The 23006-nt window shown below is 44.0% G+C and overlaps 1 protein-coding gene across 4 annotated transcripts in view; it reads right to left on the bottom strand.

Annotated features, from left to right (window-relative positions):
* The window catches only part of NDFIP2 (Nedd4 family interacting protein 2), a 55631-nt gene that overhangs the window by 16803 nt on the left and 15822 nt on the right, over positions 1–23006 (bottom strand). The window contains exons 1-4 of one of the 4 annotated variants that reach the window (XM_083735370.1): positions 16343–16664; positions 2426–2585; positions 1801–1940; positions 264–323 (exon numbers count right to left, since the gene is read on the bottom strand). In XM_083735370.1, coding sequence (XP_083591496.1) covers positions 264–323; positions 1801–1940; positions 2426–2585; positions 16343–16384 — 402 coding nt within the window. In that variant the 5' untranslated portion in view covers positions 16385–16664. Of the gene's footprint in view, positions 1–263; positions 324–1800; positions 1941–2425; positions 2586–16342; positions 16665–23006 lie in introns of those variants that run through there. The other 3 variants (XM_083735369.1, XM_083735372.1, XM_083735371.1) reach the window with 3 other exon arrangements.

A 23006-nucleotide genomic window follows, 5' to 3' on the forward strand; every position in this document is an offset into this window, starting at 1 on the left:
GACTACTGTAGCAGATGAAAGGATATCTTCATAACAGCACAATCTTATGCATGCTTACAATTAAACTTAAGTCCCAGTGTGTGCTCCATAGTCCTTATCTCTATTTAAGTCTTTATAGAAAACTAATGAGAATCTTCATACAGCATTGTGAGATTAGAATCGCGGCAAGTTCATCGAGTGAAGGCATTGAGAAATTCATTTGTTTCTGCTTGGCAGGAAGAAAACTCACTGCAAAATCTAAACTTCATAGAACTGTTTCATACCTCTGGTGGGCTCAGGAATATTTCATCAAACAGACTCCTAGACTCCCTAAATTGGCCGTGCTAAGCATGTAAAGAAAATAAGACAGAAGAACTAAAGGAATGTTAAGCCATTCAGTACAAGTCAAACATTCAAGCAATGTTTCTAGCAAACTAAATTAGAATTTAAATGTAATGTAATATAAAAGGAATTGAAAATAGCTCACACAGAGAGATCCAGTAATTCAAATACTGACAGTGCTCTTCTAAACATTTGTATTCAGAGGCAAGCCCCACGGTACAATGGGACTTACTTCTGAAGCATAGAATTTTAGCATGGAAATAGATCATTGCTATTTGGTCTGATTAAAAATGAAAAACTCATGAGGAAACAGTCACACAAAAAGGTGTTTTACTACACAGTATGCAACAGCTTTTACAAATGGGCAACTGAGGTCAAAATACAGGCTAAAACAGCTTTCTGTGGTCTTAACCATTTATCTGAGACAGCATATCACATTGTTACTGTGATGGCAAACCCCTGTATTTGAGCAAACACTTTCTTATCTGATTTATAAGATTTGAGAGTAGTTAAAAAGGGCAGGAAGTTTCCAATGCTACCCCCATTTAAGTGTAAGAGTGAGTGAGTGAGTTTGTTTAAGTAAGCAAATGTCTTTTCATTAAGATGAATACAATATGTTGCATTCAATGTAGCGCCAACCATCACTGCAAGGATTTCTCCTTGCTCCTGCACCCCCTAAATCAATTTTGGGGATTCCTCCAACCCAGTTTAGCAGATTTGGGGTGGTACAAGGTGGGTGTAAGGAGGTGAGGAAGGGAAATCCCCTTGTAACAGCACTAATTGTACTAGCACAGCTATTTAGCTGAATACCACCTACAGCCCAGTACAATGACATCAGAGATGGAAAAACATTTCAAATATTTATGCAGTAGTTTTATATTTATATATAATACCAGCCTTGAACAAGAATGAGAATAAAAACCTGCAAAAATTCCTATGTGCCAGCAAAATTATTAAGCATGTGCATGCAGCCAGGTACCTGCAGTTTTGTACTGTGACATATACTTACTCTCTAGCATTGTAACTGGTGACCCTTCAGATTAAATGCAGCTTAACCACTGCATATGGTGGCCCACCAAGAATTCAGTGGAGCTACTATTGTTGCCTTTCTAGGTCTACGAAGTAGAAAGGACTACTGTGCTCTTGTAGCTGGTGGACTGTGCATGGTTTGATTAGTTATGAACTGAGTTCATGAATATTAAGCATGAAATAAAGCGTGAAGTAGTCAACGGGTCCTTGTTTTCTTTCTTTTACTCCACAAAGTGCTACAGAAACATTCTCTATTCTTAAGATGCTTTGTACAAATAATCAAATCAACCCCCTCTTAATTTAGCTAGCTAATATATCCTTTAACAAGCTAAGCGAGTGTCAATGAAGTTTGCTTCGGAACTTGATTTTTATCCAATATATAGCGAAGCCAATCCGAAGTTACGCATTTCAAAAATGCATGTTTTCATGCTGCCCAGATTGCTCACTCACTCTTTGAGCTGCTGCTGCTTCTGCTGCAACAGCTGCCATTGCTGCAGCTTTGGCCTTCTCCGCTTCATCATAAGTGGGAAGAGAGGTAGCTACACTGTATGGAGGTGGCACAGGGTAAAAGTCATTAGGCGATTCCATTTCTGTTAAAAAAACACAGAGACACAAACATCAACTCATGTTTTAGAGGCTAAATAATCATTAGTCAGAACTACAAGTCTATAAAGCCTTTAAGAATGCTGTATTGCTTCTTATAGCTAGAAATACTGAGGGTGGTTTTATATATTTATCAAAACAATTGATTCCTCATATCTCTGTCCTGTTAGGATTGTGGTCCAAGTTTAATCAAATAAGACATGCTAGCCTTAGCATACATAGGCAGAAAGGCATCCAAGACAAATCCATATCACAAAGAATATTAATTTAATCTGGTTATTTGCTCTATTAAGCACAAAGTCATTTGGGGTCCTGTACGAAAAGAAAAGAGCAGATCGTATTTTATAAAGGGCAGCAGAAGGAAGCATGAAGAGATGATGGCACCATATGCTTCTGAAAAGATTATTCAAGCTATATTTACTGCTCCAGCATAGCTAAAAATATCTGAGGTTATATAAATGAAAGGAAATACCTGCTGTTGCAGCTGCTTCAGCAGCAATACTACAGTAAGGTGGAGGTGAAGTATCTTCTTCAGGTAAAGATGCCTCCATTTGAGAGGCTGGTGCAGTTTCTGTAGAGGTGGAAGGTTGTTCAGCCACTGATGATTCTGGAAGATCATCTTCATTGTGAAGCTTTTAAGAAAAACAAATACATTCAGGGAACTGTTTCATCTACTCCAATGCAATTTATTAAGTAATGACTGAAGAGAAACCAGTAACAAGAGTAACTCCTAATCTGGGCTTAACCATACTACAGTGGTACCTCTAGTTACGAACTCAATTCGTTCCAGAGGTCTGTTCCTAACCTGAAACTGTTCTTAACTAGTGACGTGCTTTCGCTAATGGGGCCTCTTGCTGCCACTGCACCGTTAGCACACGATTTCCGTTCTCATCCTGGGGCAAAGGTTTCAACTCGAGGTAACTCTTCCAGGTTAGCGGAGTTTGAAACCTGAAGCGTTTGTAAGTCGAGGTACTACTGTACTCACCTCCCGCCTCTCCCAAAAGGCAGCAAGTACGTAAAATGTTTTTTCCAAAAAAAAAACATGTACTACTTACAAGTATTTGCCCGTGATAAAAGGCTGAATGGTACTGTAGTGTTTCACCATCACCCTATTGTGTGTATTGGGGGAAGAGGTGTATTTGAGAGTTTTCCTAAAAGAACATAAGGATCAACTAGACCCAGACAAAGTAAATGAGTGAGAATATCTGAAACCATTTCATGATATGTAGATAACAATGTGCTATTTCAGAATATCACAGAACATTGCCTAAACTGTCAACTGCCCTCTTCCTGACAGATAATTGGGAGCGAAGTCCGACTCATTGCACCTTTGATGTATTGTGACTTATTATGTAGCTTGCACTAGGCAATCTTCTAACAACCCTTGATGTTAGGCCCTATAATGTGCAATTATGGTTGATTCAAATACTAGTCCAGAGTGTGAAGCAAGAGTTTCCTATGAACAACAATAACATTTCAGATTCGCCTGAAAATCCTCCAATTATTTCACTATGTCTACAAAGTCCTAGTTTCAGAATATGAAGCCAGAACAAGCCATGATAGTAAAAAATAAGGGTAATAATAATAATAATAATAATAATTTATTATTTATACCCCGCCCATCTGGCTGAGTTTTCCCCAGCCACTCTGGGCGGCTCCCAATCAGTGTTAAAAACCGTACAGCATTATATATTAAAAACTTCCCTGAACAGGGCTGCCTTAAGATGTCTTCTGAACATCAGGTAATTCTTTATCTCTTTGACATCTGATGGGAGGGCGTTCCACAGGGCGGGCGCCGCTACCGAGAAGGCCCTCTGTCTGGTTCCCTGTAGCCTCACTTCTCGCAATGAGGGAACCGCCAGAAGGCCCTCGGCGCTGGATCTCAGAGTCCGGGCTGAACGATGGGGGTGGAGACGCTCCTTCAGGTATACAGGACCGAGGCCGTTTAGGGCTTTAAAGGTCAGCACCAACACTTTGAATCGTGCTCGGAAACGTACTGGGAGCCAATGCAGATCTCTCAGAACCGGTGTTATGTGGTCCCGGCGGCCACTCCCAGTCACCAGTCTCGCTGCCGCATTCTGGATTAATTGCAGTTTCCGGGTCACCTTCAAAGGTAGCCCCACGTAGAGCGCGTTGCAGTAGTCCAAGCGTGAGATAACTAGAGCATGCACCACTCTGGCGAGACAGTCCGCGGGGAGGTAGGGTCTTAGCCTGCGTACCAGGTGGAGCTGGTAGACAGCTGCCCTGGACACAGAGTTAATCTGCGCCTCCATGGACAGCTGTGAGTCCAAAATGACTCCCAGGCTGCGCACCTGGTCCTTCAGGGGCACAGTTACCCCATTCAGGACCAGGGGATCCTCCACACCTGCCCGCCTCCTGTCCCCCAAAAACAGTACTTCTGTCTTGTCAGGATTCAACCTCAATCTGTTAGCCGCCATCCAACCTCCAACCGCCTCCAGGCACTCACACAGGACCTTCACCGCCTTCACTGGTTCTGATTTAAAGGAGAGGTAGAGCTGGGTGTCATCTGCATACTGATGAACACCCAGTCCAAACCCCCTGATGATCTCTCCCAGCGGCTTCATATAGATATTAAAAAGCATGGGGGAGAGGACAGAACCCTGAGGCACCCCACAAGTGAGAGCCCAGGGGTCTGAACACTCACTCCCCACCACCACTTTCTGGACACGGCCCAGGAGGAAGGAGCGGAACCACTGTATGACAGTGCCCCCAGCTCCCAGCCCCTCTAGACGGTCCAGAAGGATGTTATGGTCGATGGTGTCAAAGGCCGCTGAGAGATCCAGCAGAACTAGGAAACAGCTCTCACCTTTGTCCCTAGCCCGCCGGAGATCATCAACCAGCGCGACCAAGGCAGTTTCAGTCCCATGGTGAGGCCTGAATCCCGATTGGAAGGGATCCAAATGGTCCGTTTCCTCCAGGCGTGCTTGGAGTTGTTCAGCAACCACCCGCTCAATCACCTTGCCCAAGAATGGCAGATTTGAGACTGGGCGATAGTTGGCCAAATTGGCCGGGTCTAAAGATGTTTTTTTAAGAAGCGGTTTAATGACCGCCTCTTTCAGCGGGTCTGGGAAGGCTCCCTCACAGAGGGAAGCATTCACCACCCCGCAGAGCCCATCGCCCAGCCCTTCCCGGCTCGCTTTTATCAGCCAGGATGGGCAAGGATCAAGGAGACAGGTGGTCGGTTTCACTCGTCCAAGCAGCCTGTCCACATCCTCGGAGGTAACAGATTGGAATTGATCCCATGTAACAGGACCAGACAGAACTCTAGCACTCTCCCGCCCTGGCCCTGCTCCCACAGTGGAGTCTACCTCCTTCTGAATCTGAGCGATTTTATCTGCAAAAAACTTTGCAAAAGCATTGCAGGAGATCTTGGGGTCCCTACCAGGCCCCGGTGGTACAGGTGGTTCTGATAGATTGCGAACCACCTGAAAAAGTCTCCTGCTGCTGTTTTCTGCAGATGCAATGGAGGCGGCGAAGAAGGCCCTCTTCGCCGTCGCCATTGCCACTTGGTAGGCTCGACGTTGAGCTCTAACCCGTGTCCGGTCTGATTCAGAATGAGTTTTCCGCCACCGGCGCTCTAGCCGTCTCAACGATTGTTTCATCACCCTCAGCTCCGGGGAAAACCACGGGGCTGTCCGGGCTCCATGCAATCGGAGAGGGCGCTTCGGAGCCAGACAGTCAATAGCCCTGGTTAACTCCGCATTCCAGCGGGCCACCAGGGAATCAGCTGAAATGCAAACCACTTGTAGCTGCCCAGATATATATATATATATATATATATATATTCAGAAATGGTTGAGATGCAGCCATTTACCATTTCCTCAAGAAGTGTAAATTCTTGTCATCAAATTGGTGCTTGTTCTTTTTCTGAATTCTTGTTATACAGCTCATTCTGTTTGCCAGTTTTGTGATTCATCTGCATTTACATTATGATTCATCTAGGTACGTTCAAGAGGCTAGTTATAGTTTGCACTTACGTGATATGAACTAAAGAGATAAAAAGAACTGTACTATAACTTGTTCATTATCAGCAGTTACATTGCTCGCATTGTGCGAGTCAGAAGTAATTCTACTAACAACTAACATCAGATCACATTGGCTGTTTTAAAGTCCTCCTCTTGAGCAAGTGTTGAAAAATCCCACCACTCAATCTACAACCAAAAAGGTTATATAACAGCACTCAAAAAGCATTATCCTGTTAAGTGAAAGCATTGCGAGACACCTTCCAATTCCTCAAGCCTTTCCCGATGTCCCTTGATGAAAAGGGACCTTATACCAAAATTTAAAAGCTCTGTGAAATCTAACAAACATCCCTGATTTCACAGTTTTGTGAAGGGGTGTTTGTGTACAACAGGGCTGTACAGCCAATGTCTCAAAGCACCCTGAGGTCATATGGCACCACTTGCCCCAACCCCAATGTTCACGTTCAATGAAGATATCTTCTACAAAGAAAAGCATATACATACAGACGTATTTACACAAGTTTTACTTTGCAGACATCTAGGCCTAATGCTTAGACATCCAGAGCACTTACATTTCACAACCCTAGACTCACGTCCAGATGAACGTCCTCACATTCTTCACAGCATGTGACTTTATACCATGCACACATGAAAGTGTATTATTTCACAATACTGCAGCTTCTCACACACAGTTTAGCTCTGTGGTGTCTGTTCTTTTTAGGTGTTTTATTTCAACCACCATACTTTACTTTCTGCTTTGGACATTTGGAGATCAACATGTTGACGTTATGCCTTTTGGAGGTGCACAGAGTGTTAATTGCAAAGACAGATACTAAGAAATGCACTGGATTCTTAGTGACCCCAGATACTCTGTTTCATGAAACCCAAATTCCTGTGCCATGAAATGCACAATTGTTTGAAAAATAAAATTCTGTTCCGAACTTTTTAAAAATGCACTTTTGTAACTTGGGGGGGGGGGCTTGTAATATATATGCAAATTGTGGGAAGATATGAACTGTTACCAGATCTACTCATGTTTCTATGCAAGAAACAATTGTGCATCACAGATTTCATTGCAACAAGCATGATTACTCTGCAAATATCAACACTGCTTTGCTCTGACACAGAGGCTAATCTTATTAAGGGCAGGGCTGGGCTTAAGAGGCACAGCATTAAAGAACACAGGTAGCAAGTTATCCTTTGTCATCACAATATAATTTCTGGCCTCCTGCCAGAAAGGAAGCAAAAGACAGGTTTCTTGCCAATTGGACCATGCTCTTAGTACACAACTTTTTCTACTTCAAGGAATATTATCTTCATTAATATTTATTAAACTTGCACCCTACCCTTCCTTTCAGGGCAGCAAACATCAAAATGTTAAGACAATTTAAAACCTCTATAAGCCATCTAATAACATAAGCACTTTTTCAATAACTGTAAAAGTAACTCCCAATAATCTCATCACTGCGAGTTGGTACTTGCTGCGAGGGTTGCCTCAGTTATTTTAACTAACCAGTTAGGTATGTAGTTACATGATTCCTTATGTGTATCGTTTATAGACAAGGAACGTCCCTGTACAGCACAGCTAATATAGGGAGAATATTTGTCAGTATCTACCAATACTTAGCTTGAGCCACTCTCTGCTTGGAGAATATTAGGCTGGGGTGATACTTAGTTTCAGCTACTGTAACTTCCTCCTGTTTCTTGCAACAGAGCCACACTCATTACTCACAGCCAAGCCAAAACAAACATATTATAGGGCATGTGCAAAGCTCCAGCTGAATTGAGCCTCTGGGGAATGGAACCAGATTTGGGGGAAGCTGATAAAAAATATGTAGGAAGCCCACCGCAGAGTCAAATTTCTCCCACTGAACAAAATCTTGCTGCTTGTACAGAGCAAGCTTTGAATGTTTAGCCTGGAAAAAGAGGGCACTGAGAGGAGATATGATATCCATCTTCAAATATCTAAAAAGCTGTCACATGAAAGAGGAAGCAAGCTTGTTTTCTCCTGCTCTGGAAGGTAGGCCCTAAACCAATGGATTCAAGTTACAAGAAAGAAGATTCCAACTAAGCATTAGGAAAAACTTTCTGACCGAAAGAGCTGTTTGACAGTGGAAGGGACTCCCTCAGAAGGTGATGGATCCTCCTTCCTTGGAGGTTTTTAAGCAGATGTTTTAGTTGTGATTCCTGCATTGAAGGGAGATGGACTAGATGACCGTTGGGTGCCATGCAACTTTATGGTACCATGATTCTACTAAATAAGAGCAGGCTGTGTGGGTGAACTGTAGGAAAGAGTAGATTTCCCTAGCTCTACTTTATTGCTTCTTGGGTTATTCCTTGAGTTGTACTATTTAGTAATAAGGAAGAATAATTTCCAGAATTCTGGTAGACAAAGAAAGCACTTCTGAAGAAGAAGAAGAGGAGGAGGAGGAGGAGGAGTTTGGACTTGATACCCCACCTTTCACTCCCCTTAAGGAGTCTCAAAGCGGCTAACAATCTCCTTTCCCTTCCTCCCCCACAACAAACACTCTGTGAAGTGAGTGAGGCTGAGAGACTTCAGAGAAGTGTAACTAGCCCAAGGTCACCACCCAGCAGCTGCATATGGAGGAGCAGGGAAGCGAACCCAGTTCACCAGATTACGAGACTACCACTCTTAACCACTACACCATGCTGGTTTATTGCTTTGGCCAACACTAAACTTTTTTTTTACCATCCCTGCTTCCTTGAACAGAAAGTCTGTGAATTCACTGACGGGGGGGGGGGGGGGGGGCAACAGAAGAGCAGCACTGCCCTCTGAACTACATACTTCTAAAGGAAGCAGGGAAGCAAGATGAAAATCTTAGCCCGGCAGTTTGGATTACACTTATGTTTCACAGATGGAAACATTGACAACAATAATGATAAGCAATCTTACATTTTTTAGGGATGTGCCTATCCCCCCCCCCCCGCCCACCTCTGTGATATTTGATCTGGCCACAAATGAAAGAAAAGCTGCAGTCCTATTCACCCTTATCTGGGAGCAAGTTTCACTGAACTCAGAAGACTTACTTCTCATCAGACTTGGATAATATTGCATTGGAAGTGATACTCGTATGCGTGTGACGGAATGCAGATGGGAGTGACAAACAAGGTAGCAGCTTTCAAACCATCTACTTTCTCAGCAGAAAGAAAGAATAATCTGCAACACTTGTGTGTTGCAGAGAATTCTGCAGTGTTCTAGGATTTATGAGGGGAGGGATGACAGCTCCCCCTTGGAATCCTAGCTAACTTCTGATGGACTTATTAATGCCTGCTGGAATTCCTGCAAGAATGCCCATCTAAGGGGGACTGAGCAATTTATCTTTGCTGAAAAACTTTACGTACAGATGAAGTTATGCCCAAGTCTTGCTTTGTAAAACCAACATTGGGGGAGCATAAGAATTCTAGTAAAAAAAAAAAAGCACAGATGATGAAAACTGAAGTCAGCCCTGTTCAAGGGCACAAATGAAGGAAGGGCCCTGGGCCAATCTTGATAGGCACCATGTGAACTGAGAGTGAATCTCACTATCTCTATTGCTGCAAACTGAAGAAGATCAGTAGCGCTGCAGAAGCTGCCTTACTGAGAAGCTTGTCCACCTTTACAGAACCCTGAACAGCCTTCCAAGGAATCACTGGAACAGAGTTCAAACACTATTGCAACAGACACAGTGAATGATTGTTACTATAAGCTTCAAAAACTGGGAAAGTTGCCAGTTGCTGCTGAATATTGGTGCCCCCCTTCACTTGTGGTTTCCTATATTCAGAATAACAACAAAAATCTGTTTTAAAAAACCCCTGTAAATTTCCCACATTCACAGTAATAGACAGAAATACATTATTGATTCCAAGTGTAGCACAAGCCCCTTTCACTAACTCAAGCCTATCACATTCAGATATACAACCTACAGATTTTCTTGGCTGTGGTTCAAAATTTCACAATGAGGTTGATCATATCATATAACATGAACGGAATTATGTCAAAAGTGAGACAGCAGATATCTACTGAATTTTCACTAGTTAGAAGTGAGTTCTGTTCTGAAGCTTCGTGAAGGCTCGGAGGCCACATATGGCCCACTAGGACTCCCAATTTGTCCCTCAGGACTCAAACCAGGCCACACCCCTTCCTGCAGGCCACACCCCTTCCCCCAGTCCTGCTCCATGCTTTCCTTGACTGCTTTTACCTGGCTGGAATTTGCTCTGTGATAACGCCCCTTGCTTTCCTGGATTTAGGTGTGTGCGAGAGAGAGGGAGACAGATAGAAACATCTGACTTATGCAGTTTACTGTACAATGGTAGAAGTGTAGAGTTGGAAGGGACCCTGAGAGTCATACAGTCGAACCCCCTGCAATGCAGGAATCCTGCCCACAGCCACACCTGGTTAGGCTCAAACCATCAACTTTCTGCTTAACAGCCAGACACACTGACCCATGGCGCCATGGTCAGTAAGAGTCACATATCTTGCTCCACCCACTTTTGCCATGGTCCCTACCCACGTTTTGACTCTGGCCACTCCCACCACTGCCATAGTGTCTCTCCATGCCAATGCCTACAAGGCAGTGAAGCCCTTGAGCTGAAAAAACCATTCTCCCCCCTGCTCTTCTCCCTCTTTTGTTATGTAATAGAAGTAAAGGGAGAAATAGGACATGGTATGCTGCATTTCCTTCCTGTTTTCTAAATAGTTGATCAGCGAGGTTGCTTACAAGGTCCATATAGATTTCAGATGCAGCATTTGCCTCACTTCCTCAATGAATTTATGAGCAACTGTGATACAAGGAACTTGCTTGAAGTGGAGCAAGTGTTAGAATGATGACACCCCAAGAAGTTATTCATACAAAAATAAGCAAACCTTGCAAAACACCACTGTATAGAAAGAGCGATGCCATCATGGCTACCATACTCTGCCTCCTGTTATAAGAATTCTAAGGTCTCAAATATAGAATAAATATTAATAAATGCTCACATATCTAAATATATAAACCATGTGTCTGAAATAATACAGGAGAGCAATCCTGATGCCCATTTTGACTCTCTCAATGACCTCAAATATTCCTCTGCAGTAAGGGAGGCAAATGGGGAAAGCCTTCCCATTGTATTTTCACTTACAAATCATATGTTGTATGTATGATGATTTTGGAGTGGTCTTTGGCTAAGGGGGTTGGGCAATGTCAAAAGTCTTTAAAGGTTCCTGCACACTTTTGTCTCCCTCCTTGGAACAGAAAAATAAGTATCTGCCCTGCTTTCCACTGGATCCAGTCTCCATCCATTTTTCTCTGACCGATCATGGACGTAGGGGACTCAAGAGTCCCATGGGGAACTTGGCAGCAAAAGCCAAACCCCAATTTTTACATCACTCCACAGTCGAGGCAGCAACACTTCCAAGTGCCACAAGAAACCACAGGAGTGCTCTTGTGCTTGAAATCCTGCTTGCTAGTTTCTCACAGGAATCTGGTTGGCCACAGTGAGAACAAGATGCTGGCCTAGATGTGCCAATGGACTGATCCAGCAGGTCTTTATGTTCTTATATAGAATGCTAATTAATGCTCAATCAGTTACCCTTACAGCATTCCTGTAAACTAGGTCAGTAAAATTAATATACTGAAGTCAAGGAATTGAAGTGGAGAAACATTTGGCCTAGGTCAAAGATTTCAACCAGCGACTGTGTAGAAAGCCATCTTGTGAAATACTAATTGGTCATATTCATAATGCACACAAATACTAAAAGCTGATATACATAACCGGTATACAGAAGGAGGAGCAAACCCAGCATAAATTTTCAGTTTTCCCTATACAGCATAGTAAGAGCTGGGTGGTTTTGATTTTTAAAGAGAAATGTAATACAAAGGAGGAGTATCTGGAGCTGACTGTAACAGCAGTGCAATTAGTTAAGGGTGGGAGGGGTGAAGGGAGCAAGGGGAAGAACTAAGGGTTTAAGTGGCCAGTGACAAAATACTTCAAATGGTACATCAATTTTCAGACGTACCCCTTGCTGCCTGCCTCCCGCATACGCATATGGTGTGGGCAGGCTTTCAGTTTTCAAAAAGTCAAGACATCTAGTGAACCTTCCCTTGCCACTTTCCATTTCTTAAGCTAATGTTTCTGGGGAGAGAAGATTAAACTTTAAACATTGTCATAGGCCTGGAATGGAGAACCTATGGCTCTCCAGCAGAATTAGGATTCCACCTCCAATCAGTTTCATGGCTAATGGGGAGTTACAGTCAATGGGTGGCCACCAATTTACCATCCCAATATATAGGCCAAATATGGGAAGTGACTTGATTCAATCTGTATAGTCAGCTTCTGCTTGGGGGTGGAGGAGAATAGTTATTTCTGAGCTTGATTTTCTGGAGAAAGGGTAAGTACAGATCTGCAGCAGTTTCCTCACTCAAACTATGCATATCTATGTGCACCCCAAAATACTCCTTAATTTCTCTTCCCAAAATATGCATGAAAGGGTATACTTTTTTGTATATTGTGCATGAGCAATCAGATTTAAAACCACATCAGCATGTAACCTAAAATCAGAGGCATGGGGGAAGTCTTACAGTACATCATTTCATTAATGCCTATTAAAGTTTCATTTGCAAGCCAAGGGTTATGTTTTTCTGATTTACTTGCTTTAATGGCTGGAACATATCCAATTATAAGCCTATTTCTTTGTTTCTTTTTTTTCCTTTTAAATTGTTTTAACACCCTTAATTTCTACTTGCCATGAGCAATAACAAACAAGCAAAAGCAATAAGTGCAAAGGAGTTTGCTTTGAGGGTTGCTCCATGCCAAAATCGTCCATCATGTGATAAGCCAAGGAAGGAACAAGTTAAGTGCTATGTGGTTAGTTCCTTAAGTTCTGCAAGCAGCCAATCCTTAAAGGCACCTATGATGTAACTACAGTACAGCTGCCTCCAGCAGAATCAAGAAACCACCTACAGTTTCCCAGCACAAACAAATGCTATTATCTGCTTACAGAAAAGGTTCAGCAGGGGTGAAAGAAACCTTCTAAGAAACATTGAGCTTTACACTCTTTCCATTCATAAAATGAGGAACAGGGTAAGAGATGCTTTGGTTCTAAATCTTGTATGTGCAAAGATCTGCTTTTAAGCATGTTTCAATGCACATTGTTTGAAGTACACTTTGTATATAGTCACATTTCCAGGGACTGTGTGTATTCAAAGCAAAGAGAAATATAAAGAAATAGCGAAGTCCAAAGCAACTTTTTGCCAAATACTTTTGTTTATAAATTTAAATCCAGCATTCTTACTCAGCCATTCTCAATGAGCTCTTTTACCATATTCAAATATATTCCTTATTTCAGGGCACAAAATTTTATAGGGTGGAGCTTCAGAAAGTTGAGGCTCACTCATCCTACATATAGGAAGCTGCTTTATAGTGAGTCCTGCCACTGGTCCATCTAGCTCAGTATTCTCTACATTGATTGGCAGCAGCTCTCCAGCGTTTCGGACTGGGGACATTTCCAGCCCTGCCTGGATATGCCAAGGATTAAACCTGGGATCTTCTGCATGCAAGGCAAGTGCTCTACCACTAAGCTCCAGCCCTTTCCTATAGAGAGATGTAAGAATCCAAAAAATTGTACTAATACGGCATGTTAGTTTACAGATAAGGAGTGGTCATTAACATCTAGAATGAGGTAGGCTCGTTTTAATAGTCTACGTTTCTAGTAAAATGCTTACCCATCACTGAAAAACACCTTAATTATGTAAAAGCAGCAGCAAAGAATAGGTAACATTCAGTATGGGGATATAGGTTTCAAACCTTTTGTCCAATTTCGACCCAAGAGCATTCAAACTGACCCCAAAAAAGACATGAGGTACTGCCAAAAATTTGGGAGCATCATTGAAACAATGTAGAAAAATCTGTTAATAATGGCAAAGAACAAATCTCTTTTTTACTTTATTTTTAGATAAAATTGTTCATATAAGTTGAGAAATGACTGGCATTTGGCATATTATAGGTACACCAACATTTTCCTCTCTCGGCTTGCTATCTGACATCAAACATCTCTATTAAGATAGTATTCCTGGTATAAAACAATACTCCCCACCCCCACCATATTTCAGCTAAGTTCCTTCTATTTAGAGGGTAGTAGGTACCATCTTGAGGAAATAAAATAGGTGGGATTTGCTCCAAAGCCTCTGATCCTAATAAAAGTGTTATATGATGGGAGTCAATAACGAGTGGCTTTCACTGAAAAAATTTTTTTTCAGAAATAGGTAGCAAAAATATGAAATATGAAGCAACAAAATGACAAAACTACATGATCATCCTCAATGTGAAATAAAAAGCAATTAGAGGAAAATTAAAGAGAACCTGATTCCATAAGAGTACGTTTTATTATGCCAGTATGTTGCCAATACATATTCCTTTCTTCGGACCACTTATCTCCATTACAAAATTCACTTTCAAACGCAATACAGAAATCCCAACAAGAATTGTGCTTGGTCGTTTCTTCATTTAATAAGAGAAACTGCACCTATGGACTCTTCAGTGTTACCAAGCAATACAGATCTGGGATGCCCCAGAGTGATATAGGTGTGGCATTAAGTATAAGAGCTGGAGCTGGAAACTGCATGTTGTTTTACTGGCTTCAAGGTTTTCATGGGTAATCAGTAGATTTCTTAACTGAGGCTTTGCCCGATTCATTGGTATAGGCAGTGTTAGAAACTTTTGATATGAAAGCTAGGAGCTCAATGGCACCTTCAACCTAGGTTATGGGCGCCACAACAGAATGTCTAGGCACACATTTTTTTATAACAAGTATACAAAGCTGAAAAGGAATGAACGGCAGCTAAAATATTATGTTCATTTTTCACATGGTTTAGTCCTTCCCTAAAAGGGGTCTCTTCTCCAGTCTTCAAAGAGTAGCTGGAAGTGGGGAAGCAGAAAAAGGTCACTCTGCAGTTTTAATCTGAAATCTTATGCGCAGAGCTCAGAAACTGCTCACGCTAAGGGAATTCCCTGGCGGAAAACGCGCCTCGAACAATGGGCGTTTCGAATGCTGGGGGTGTAGGCCATTTTCATTGGCGGCCCTTCGAAAGCAGCACACACGCTTGTTAGGGGAGACTCAAAACCAGGTGCTACTGTATATTCAATGCTATTGCAGTGCACTTACCCAAACAGGAAGTGGCAGCACGGAAGGCTGTCTGCGGTTGGCAAAAGAAAAGCATCATCACCTGCTTATTGAATCATAAAAGTTCCCTCTCGCTCCCTTCACCAACCGAGGGGAGGCAGGGAAAGGGCTTAAAGTAAAACTTTGGGTAGGAACTGAATTCACATGAATCAATTCATTGATGCAATCATATCCACCGAAAGGCAAGGCAGGTGATGAATTACTGTTCTGGCGCGAAGCCCTACAAACCCGTTCTCACTGTGTTGACCTCCGAAAGGAGCGTGACAGCATTTAAGCCGCCCAGAGTGGCTGGAGAAACCCAGCCAGATGGGTGGGGTATAGATAATATTTTTTTATTTTTATTTTTATTATTATGACCGCAGCCCTGCAGCAGAATCTGAGGTAACATTGAACCCCACCGTAGCATAGAAAGGTCTGCTTTTGGAAGGCAAGCACGAATCATAGTCATAATAATAATACAGTGGTTAAGTACTTAATTCGTTCTGGAGGTCCGTTCTTAACCTGAAACTATTCTTAACCTGAAGCACCACTTTAGCTAATGGGGCCTCCTGCTGCCGCCACGCCGCTGGAGAACAATTTCTGTTCTTATCCTGAAGCAAAGTTCTTAACCTGAAGCACTATTTCTGGGTTAGCGGAGTCTCTAACCTGAAGCATATGTAACCTAAAGCGTATGTAACCCGAGGTACCACTGTACCTTTATTACTTTTACGCCGCCCATCTGATTGGGGTCGCGCCAGCCATCCTACAAAGACACAACAATACATTGTGTACTATGTCCAGTTTGTCCTCGCGATTTGGAACATTTCCTCTTTTCGCTCCCTATTCCCAAAGCCCAAGATGTTTTGCTTTGTTTTTCTTTTTTTCGGCGAAAGCCACGGGCCGTCGAGTGGCGACCTCCCGTTTCTAACGCGGGCTGGACTAGATGACCCTCGGCGTCCCCTCGACGTGGGGCTCCGAAAAGCTCATCTGGGCGGCAGCCAAAAGGGTAGGGGAAGCGCAGAGGAGGAAAGGGGGGGGGGGGACCGTTAAGGACCAGGAAGGAGGAGGCCTCACCCCAGGTAAGCTTTTCCTCAGTATTACAGAGAGCGGAGGCGCTTCCCGTTCGCCCCCACAGGCCTGAGGCAATGGAGGGCTCCCCTCCTCAGCCTCGTCTCCCAAGCTGGCCAGGGGAGGCCTCGAGGTGGCCTGCGGCCTAGCCCAACCCCGCCCTGCCCACGCGCTGACAGGACCCCGCGGCGCCACTCACCACTTGGTACCGGCTGGCGGGCTGCTGCTGGTGGTGCTCCATCCCGGCGACGGAGGCCTCTTCGGGCCTCGACGCTCGGCTAGGTGCTTTCGCCGCGTCTCTCTAGCTCTCCCTTCTCTCTCTCTCTCTCTCTCTCTTTCCCTCCGCCTTCGTCGCTCTCGGGCCGGCTCCTCCCCTCGCGTCGAGGCCGCCCTCTCTCGGCTCGTCCCCCTCGGAGGCGCGCGCGTGACGGGAGGAGGAGGAGGCCTCATTTCTCCGGCGCTCGCTCCGAAGCACCGCGGTAAAGGTGGCCCGGGTCCGTTTTCGCAAAACCCGCTTCTCCGAGAGGCTCCCCGAATGAAACTGGGGGGCCCCCACCCTCACAAACTGCGCGTCCGGATTTGTTCGCGCGGCTGCGTGTCCGGGAAATTCCGGGCGCTTGGCGCCGTGTGAGGCAGGCAGTGCCGGATTTGTTGTTGTTTAGTCGTTTAGTCGTGTCCGACTCTTCGTGACCCCATGGACCAGAGCACGCCAGGCACTCCTGTCTTCCACTGCCTCCCGCAGTTTGGTCAAACTCATGCTGGTAGCTTCAAGAACACCGTCCAACCATCTCGTCCTCTGTCGTCCCCTTCTCCTTGGGCCCTCCATCTTTCCCAACATCAGGGTCTTTTCCAGGGAGTCTTCTCTTCTCATGAGGTGGCCAAAGTACTGGAGCCTCAGCTTCACGATCTGTCCTTCCAGTGAGCACTCAGGGCTGATTTCCTTCAGTATGGATAGGTTTGATCTTCTTGCAGTCCATGGGACTCTCAAAGAGTCTCTTCCAGCACCATAATTCAAAAGCATCAATTCTTCAGCAATCAGCCTTCTTTATGGTCCAGCTAGTGCCGGATTTATGTATAAGCTAAACAAGCTATAACTTAGGGCCCCTTCTCTCTTGGGAGCCCCCCAAAAAATTAAAGGGGGGGGGAACCTGAATGTGCATTTCCAAAATATAAGATTAAAAAAAACCCTACATACAGCAACAGGGTTTTTTTTGTGTGTAGGCTCCTATTTGTTATGTGCAAATGGCTTTAAATACCTACAGTATTAGGTCCATAAATAACTATATAGCACATATCCAACACAAAAAAACCAGCGGCAATTTGTTGTTGACAAAGGACAGCTGGGCATATAAAGGGCTCCATTACCTTCAGTAGCTTAGGGCCTCATCAAACTTTAATCCGGCCCTGCGGGGAGGCAAGGCTCTATACACGATAGAGGAGCTGCTTTTTTTTAACTGGGGGCGGCAGGGCTGCCTAAAATGAATTGTGGAGATGAGAAGGGACCCAAAGGTCATCTAGTCCAACCCCCCATGTAATGCAGCGATGCTTGGGAGTATTCAGAGCATATGACTATATAATAGGACAGAGCATCACTCTAAGTGGGGATGCAGGTGGCGCTGTGGGTTAAAGCCTCAGCGCCTAGGACTTGCCGATCGAAAGGTCGGCGGTTCGAATCCCTGCGGCGGGGTGCGCTCCCGCTGCTCGGTCCCAGCGCCTGCCAACCTAGCAGTTCGAAAGCACCTCCGGGTGCAAGTAGATAAATAGGGACCGCTTACCAGCGGGAAGGTAAACGGCGTTTCCGTGTGCGGCTCTGGCTCGCCAGAGCAGCGATGTCACGCTGGCCACGTGACCCGGAAGTGTCTCCGGACAGCGCTGGCCCCTGGCCTCTTGAGTGAGATGGGCGCACAACCCCAGAGTCTGTCAAGACTGGCCCGTATGGGCAGGGGTACCTTTACCTTTTTATCACTCTAAGTAAGGCATAGGAGACAACTCCTCGGGGCTGAGGCTTGGGCACAGCCAAGCCCCACCCCAATCAACCGAAATGCATACAAATTTGAGGTTCTGCCCCCCCCAACAAAAGCCTGCCCCACAAATCAATACAAATCTGAGGTTCAGCCCCCCAATCAATACAAATCTGAGGATCTGCCCCACCAAACAAAAATCCTAGCTACGCCCATTGGCCAAGGGGTCCTCGCACACCCCCCAATAACTTATTTGAGGGGGTCACCCCCCACCCAAAAGTTGCATTGCTATTCAAATGGTGTCCGTCCACCACGTCGTCATCATCAGCAACATCATAATTGTCAGTGCTGTTTTTCTAGGGAAAGAGGTGCTGGATCTCACCGTGAATGCTTCCCTTGTACTTTTAGGATGGCAACGGAGCCCACCTGAGAGGTGCCAAAGGCTCATTCACATGCACATCTTCAAACACGATATATGCCATCATGATTCCACAATGCCCTTCGGCAACTGGCATAACTCAAATAGGTCAGGTTCAACTGCGGAAAATAAATGGGCACACATCACAACATTTAGACTGTTTCCAAAACCAGTGAGGGGGCATTTCAGTCTCTCTGGAGGCAGGCAACTCTAGCGTGAAGCTTCCTAATTGGAATTCATTAGCAGTTCTGATGCTATGGCGTGTGGTTAGCTCATTACCAAAAGCGTTTGTCTCTTTTTAGCTGTTTATTTGCACTATTGTTCTTGCTATACCTATTCGTCTGTTGTGGCTGCTCCTCAGAAGTAGATCACACCCATGCTGACGGCATCTTGAACTCGTTCATTTAATCACTCCCACCTTTTCTGATTCACAGGCATGACTGCTGTTGCTTATGCAGCCAAAAACAACACCACACACTTCCACAAGAGTTGACAGCAATAGGCTTGGTGAAACCCTTAGGCTTGAAGCAGTAGAAAAAAATCATTAAGGAAAGTTGATGAGGACTGGGCATGCTCACGATTCATAGAATGCTTAATCACTTTGGCGGGGGGGGGGAGAGGTGGAAGAAGGAATGGAGTGGAATGACCTTCCAGACTGGCTGAGTGAAATTATAAATTGTTCACTCTACACTGCAACATTTTGTTGCAGCTCCCCCATGTTGGCTTCTGCATTCATTTGTGCTCTGCTCAAATTCAACTGTAATGCATCTACTACTACCTCTTTCTTCGCTTGCCCTTGCTCTGTAAAAATACTCTTCCTTGCATCCTCTTTAATAAGGTCACACACACAAACACACACAGTTGCTGTTTTGTTGTTGTTGTTTAGAGATGGTCTTCTTCTTCTTCTTCTTTGGTGATCACTCGTAGCTGAGTAAGATTGTCTTCCATAAACACAGTCTTAACAGTGAGTCTGTCAGTGACTGTGGAGGCCAATTCTGGATCCACACATCCTTCCACAATGGGGACATAGGTGTCTGGGCGGGACTTGATCACGGTGTGGATTTGCCAAGTGTGCCTTCCTCTTAGCTCGTTTCTCCCTTTTGTCCTGAGTTTGAGCGTCTTCAAAGTCAATGACACCTTTGGTAAAGGCTGTTCTCCAATTGGAGTGCTCGCAGACCAGTGTTTCCCAGTTATCAGTGCTTATGTTGTTGTTTTTTTAAAGATTTGCTTTGAGAGCATCTTTAAACCTCTTTTGTTGCCCACTGGTATTTCGCTTTCCATTCTTGAGTTGGGAATAGAGTAGTTGCTTTGGAAGACGATCATCAGGCATCCGCACAACATGACCGGTCCAACGAAGTTGATGCTGAATATTGCTTTGACACTGGTGATCTTTGCTTCTTCCAGCATGCTGACATTAATTTGCTTGTCTTCCCAGGTGATGTGTAAAAATTTTCAGAGACACCGTTGATGGAATTTTTCAAGGAGTTGGAGATGACATTTATAAGTGGACCATGTTTCACAAGCATACAATAAAGTAGGTAGTACAATAGCTTTGTATGCAAGCATTTTGTTTTCCCTGCAAATGTCCCGGTCCTCAAACACTTTGCACATCACTCGGAAGAAAGCTGCATTCGCAGACCTCAAGCGATGTTGGATTTCAGCATCAATGTCAGTTCTTGTGGAAAGATAAGTGCTCAGGTAGGAAAAGGGATTGACACTTTCTAACGTTACACCATTGAGTTGTATTTGTAGCATTACAAAGGGGTTGTTTTGTATTCACCAGTATAGAGAAGCATCACATCTTTTTATGCTGCTGCTTCTGGCAGCCACTGTTTGCTGGCATCCACAGCACTTTTATCAAGATATGAATACCCACTCACCCCACTTTGATGCCCAAAACATGTATCTGATGGTTGGCTCTGATTCCCAGAAACTCATGTCACTATGAATATGTTAGAATTGAAAAAAATTATGACTTTTTGTTGTTCTTGCTGCAACAGAGTAACATAATATTTGAATCTCAATTCTTCAGCTAGGAAAAATAATCTGGATACTGATACCTGAACATGACACTTCTGGCTTTGCAGATAGTATTAACTTTTTATCAGTTTTTGCCACTTTTATTACTCTAAGCAGGAACTGTGGCAAGCGCTCACAAAGTAGGAGCAATGGAGTTACTCTCAAGCTTAGGACCAACACAACTATTTACTAAAAGGTTCAACATGGGCAGTCTCACAAATTTAATAGTTTCATAAAATATGGAACTGCAATGTGAGTCATTATTAAGCTATCTGAGTTATTATTAATAAATGTATTTCCTTACAATGGCTTCATACTAGGAGGGGATGATGCGGACTGAAACTGGCTTTCCTGAGGCCACCCAATGAATTAATGGTTTTGTTGATATTTGATTGGGGTACTCTACTTTCCAGTCCAAGAGTCAATGCAGGCATTATTCAAGTAAGCTTGTCCATGCAAACAACTGTTCATGCAAGTGGTCTGCTTGAAGGAGTAGTTTAATGTTGAAGGACAAGTTATGTCTCTTTGGCCATGGGTCAAGGTTGCAATCATGGGAAAGTATGCAGTAACATCTGCAACTTATCTTAGTTACCTTGGCATTCCAGCTTTAAAGATAAAAGTTGGCATCATAAACCCAAGTAAATCTGTTTTTGCAAAATATAAACATACACCATGCACAACTGATTACTAGGATCTTGTTATATAGATACAAAACTCTTAGGTTTTAGGAGCTGGAGTTTTTTAGGAGTTTTAGGAGCTAGACAACATGTTGAGGTAATTACGGAGCTTTATATGGGATCCTGGTCATTCAAATGCCATTTTTGGACATGCTCTAAGATAGACCCAAGGAAACCTGTAGTCCTCCAGCTCCCATCAGACCCAGACAGCATTGTCAGTAATCAAGGATGATGGGAGCTTCTGTCTAACAAAATCTGGAGAACTGCAATTTCCTCTTCCTTGCCCTACAGCCATGGGGGTATGCCCTCCAACATTTCTCCAATGAAAATAGAGACATCCTATTCCATGACAACAACAATTTTATTTTTTATTCTCCGTCCATCTGACTGGGTTGCTCCTGCCACTCTGGATGGCTTCCAACTTATATAAAAACATAATAAACGTCCTTCCCTATACAGGGCTGCCTTCAGATGGTTCCGGGGTCAAATAACTCCAAACCCTCCAAAATTTCCCCAATTAAAATAGGGACATACTACCATACCCTCCAACATTTCTCCGATGAAAATAGGAAAAAAGGAAAAGTGGGGCATTCTGGGATCAAATCAGAAACTTCTGTGAATCCACAATTGCCCCTGGAAAATAGGGACACTTGGAGGGGCTGTGGGGGCTATAAGTGTAGCATAAGGCTTGTGACCAGTGGCGTAGCGTGGGTTGTCAGCACCCGGGGCAAGGCAAGTAATTTGCACCCCCTAACCCGTGGATTTGCGCCCCCTAACCCTAACCCCCAGATGTTGTGCCCGGTGCGGCCGGGCACCCCCTGCACCCCCCACACTACGCCACTGCTTGTGACTGCTGCATGAATTGTTCTGATAGCCTGCAGATTACCGTAGATTTGTAGTTTCCCCTCATTCCTACTGCCTCTGCTAACAGACCCAGAAACATTAGCGTTTATGATTGTTAGTTCTTTACATTTAGACATTTCCCTCCCACGTTACAAGGTCGGCGGACCTAACCCTCCCCATATCACACTTTGCAGGAGTTATTTGTTACACCTCTATAAAGTGAAAAAAGTATCATAGCAACAGAGGTCTTTATTCATTCAGGCAGCTACCCCACTTATAAGTGCCTATACATGGTAGGAGGTAATGGCAAATTAAGTTAGGTCCCCTTTAACAGAAAGGTTCTCTTGCCACCCTTTCCACTGTCCTGCACATTTGCTTCATTCAAGGCCACCACCAAGCACATTCATTTAGTTATTACTTATAAGCGTAGGCACTGCTATTGTCTCTGGTTGGTCGTGACCATGCTAAGATGCTGGCCTTGGTGATACCTGAGTCAGAACACTCAAGTTAAATAATACAGATTGGCAAGGTTTTGGGGGTAGAGGAAAATAATCTCCGTTGTGATGGAGAATGGCAGTGACATCACAATACTCTAAAACCCCTTCAATTTAGGCCCAATACTTAAAATGCTAGGTTTGAAGTGCTCACTTTTCAATATATACTTGCTAAGTATTATCCAGAGGCAAGCCTATTGTTTTGGATATAGAAACGCATAGGAAAAAAGCTGTATACGTTCTAAGGGACATTTATGAGAAAGTTGCCATCATACGTGTCCTCTAAGTTGCTAACTGACTCAGTTAATTTAAAAAAGACCAGTAAAGTTTATTTGGATTGGGTTGGCACCACGCACACAGCCCTAAATCTGCCCTGATCTGGTTCCTCTCCCTCTGTTCCACATGCAGAAGGCACGTGGAAGTAAAGTTGAATCTTACTTCAACATTGGCA

Source organism: Podarcis gaigeae (genome assembly GCF_964106915.1).
Source record: "Podarcis gaigeae genome assembly, chromosome: 4".
Taxonomy (NCBI): Eukaryota; Metazoa; Chordata; class Lepidosauria; order Squamata; family Lacertidae; genus Podarcis; species Podarcis gaigeae.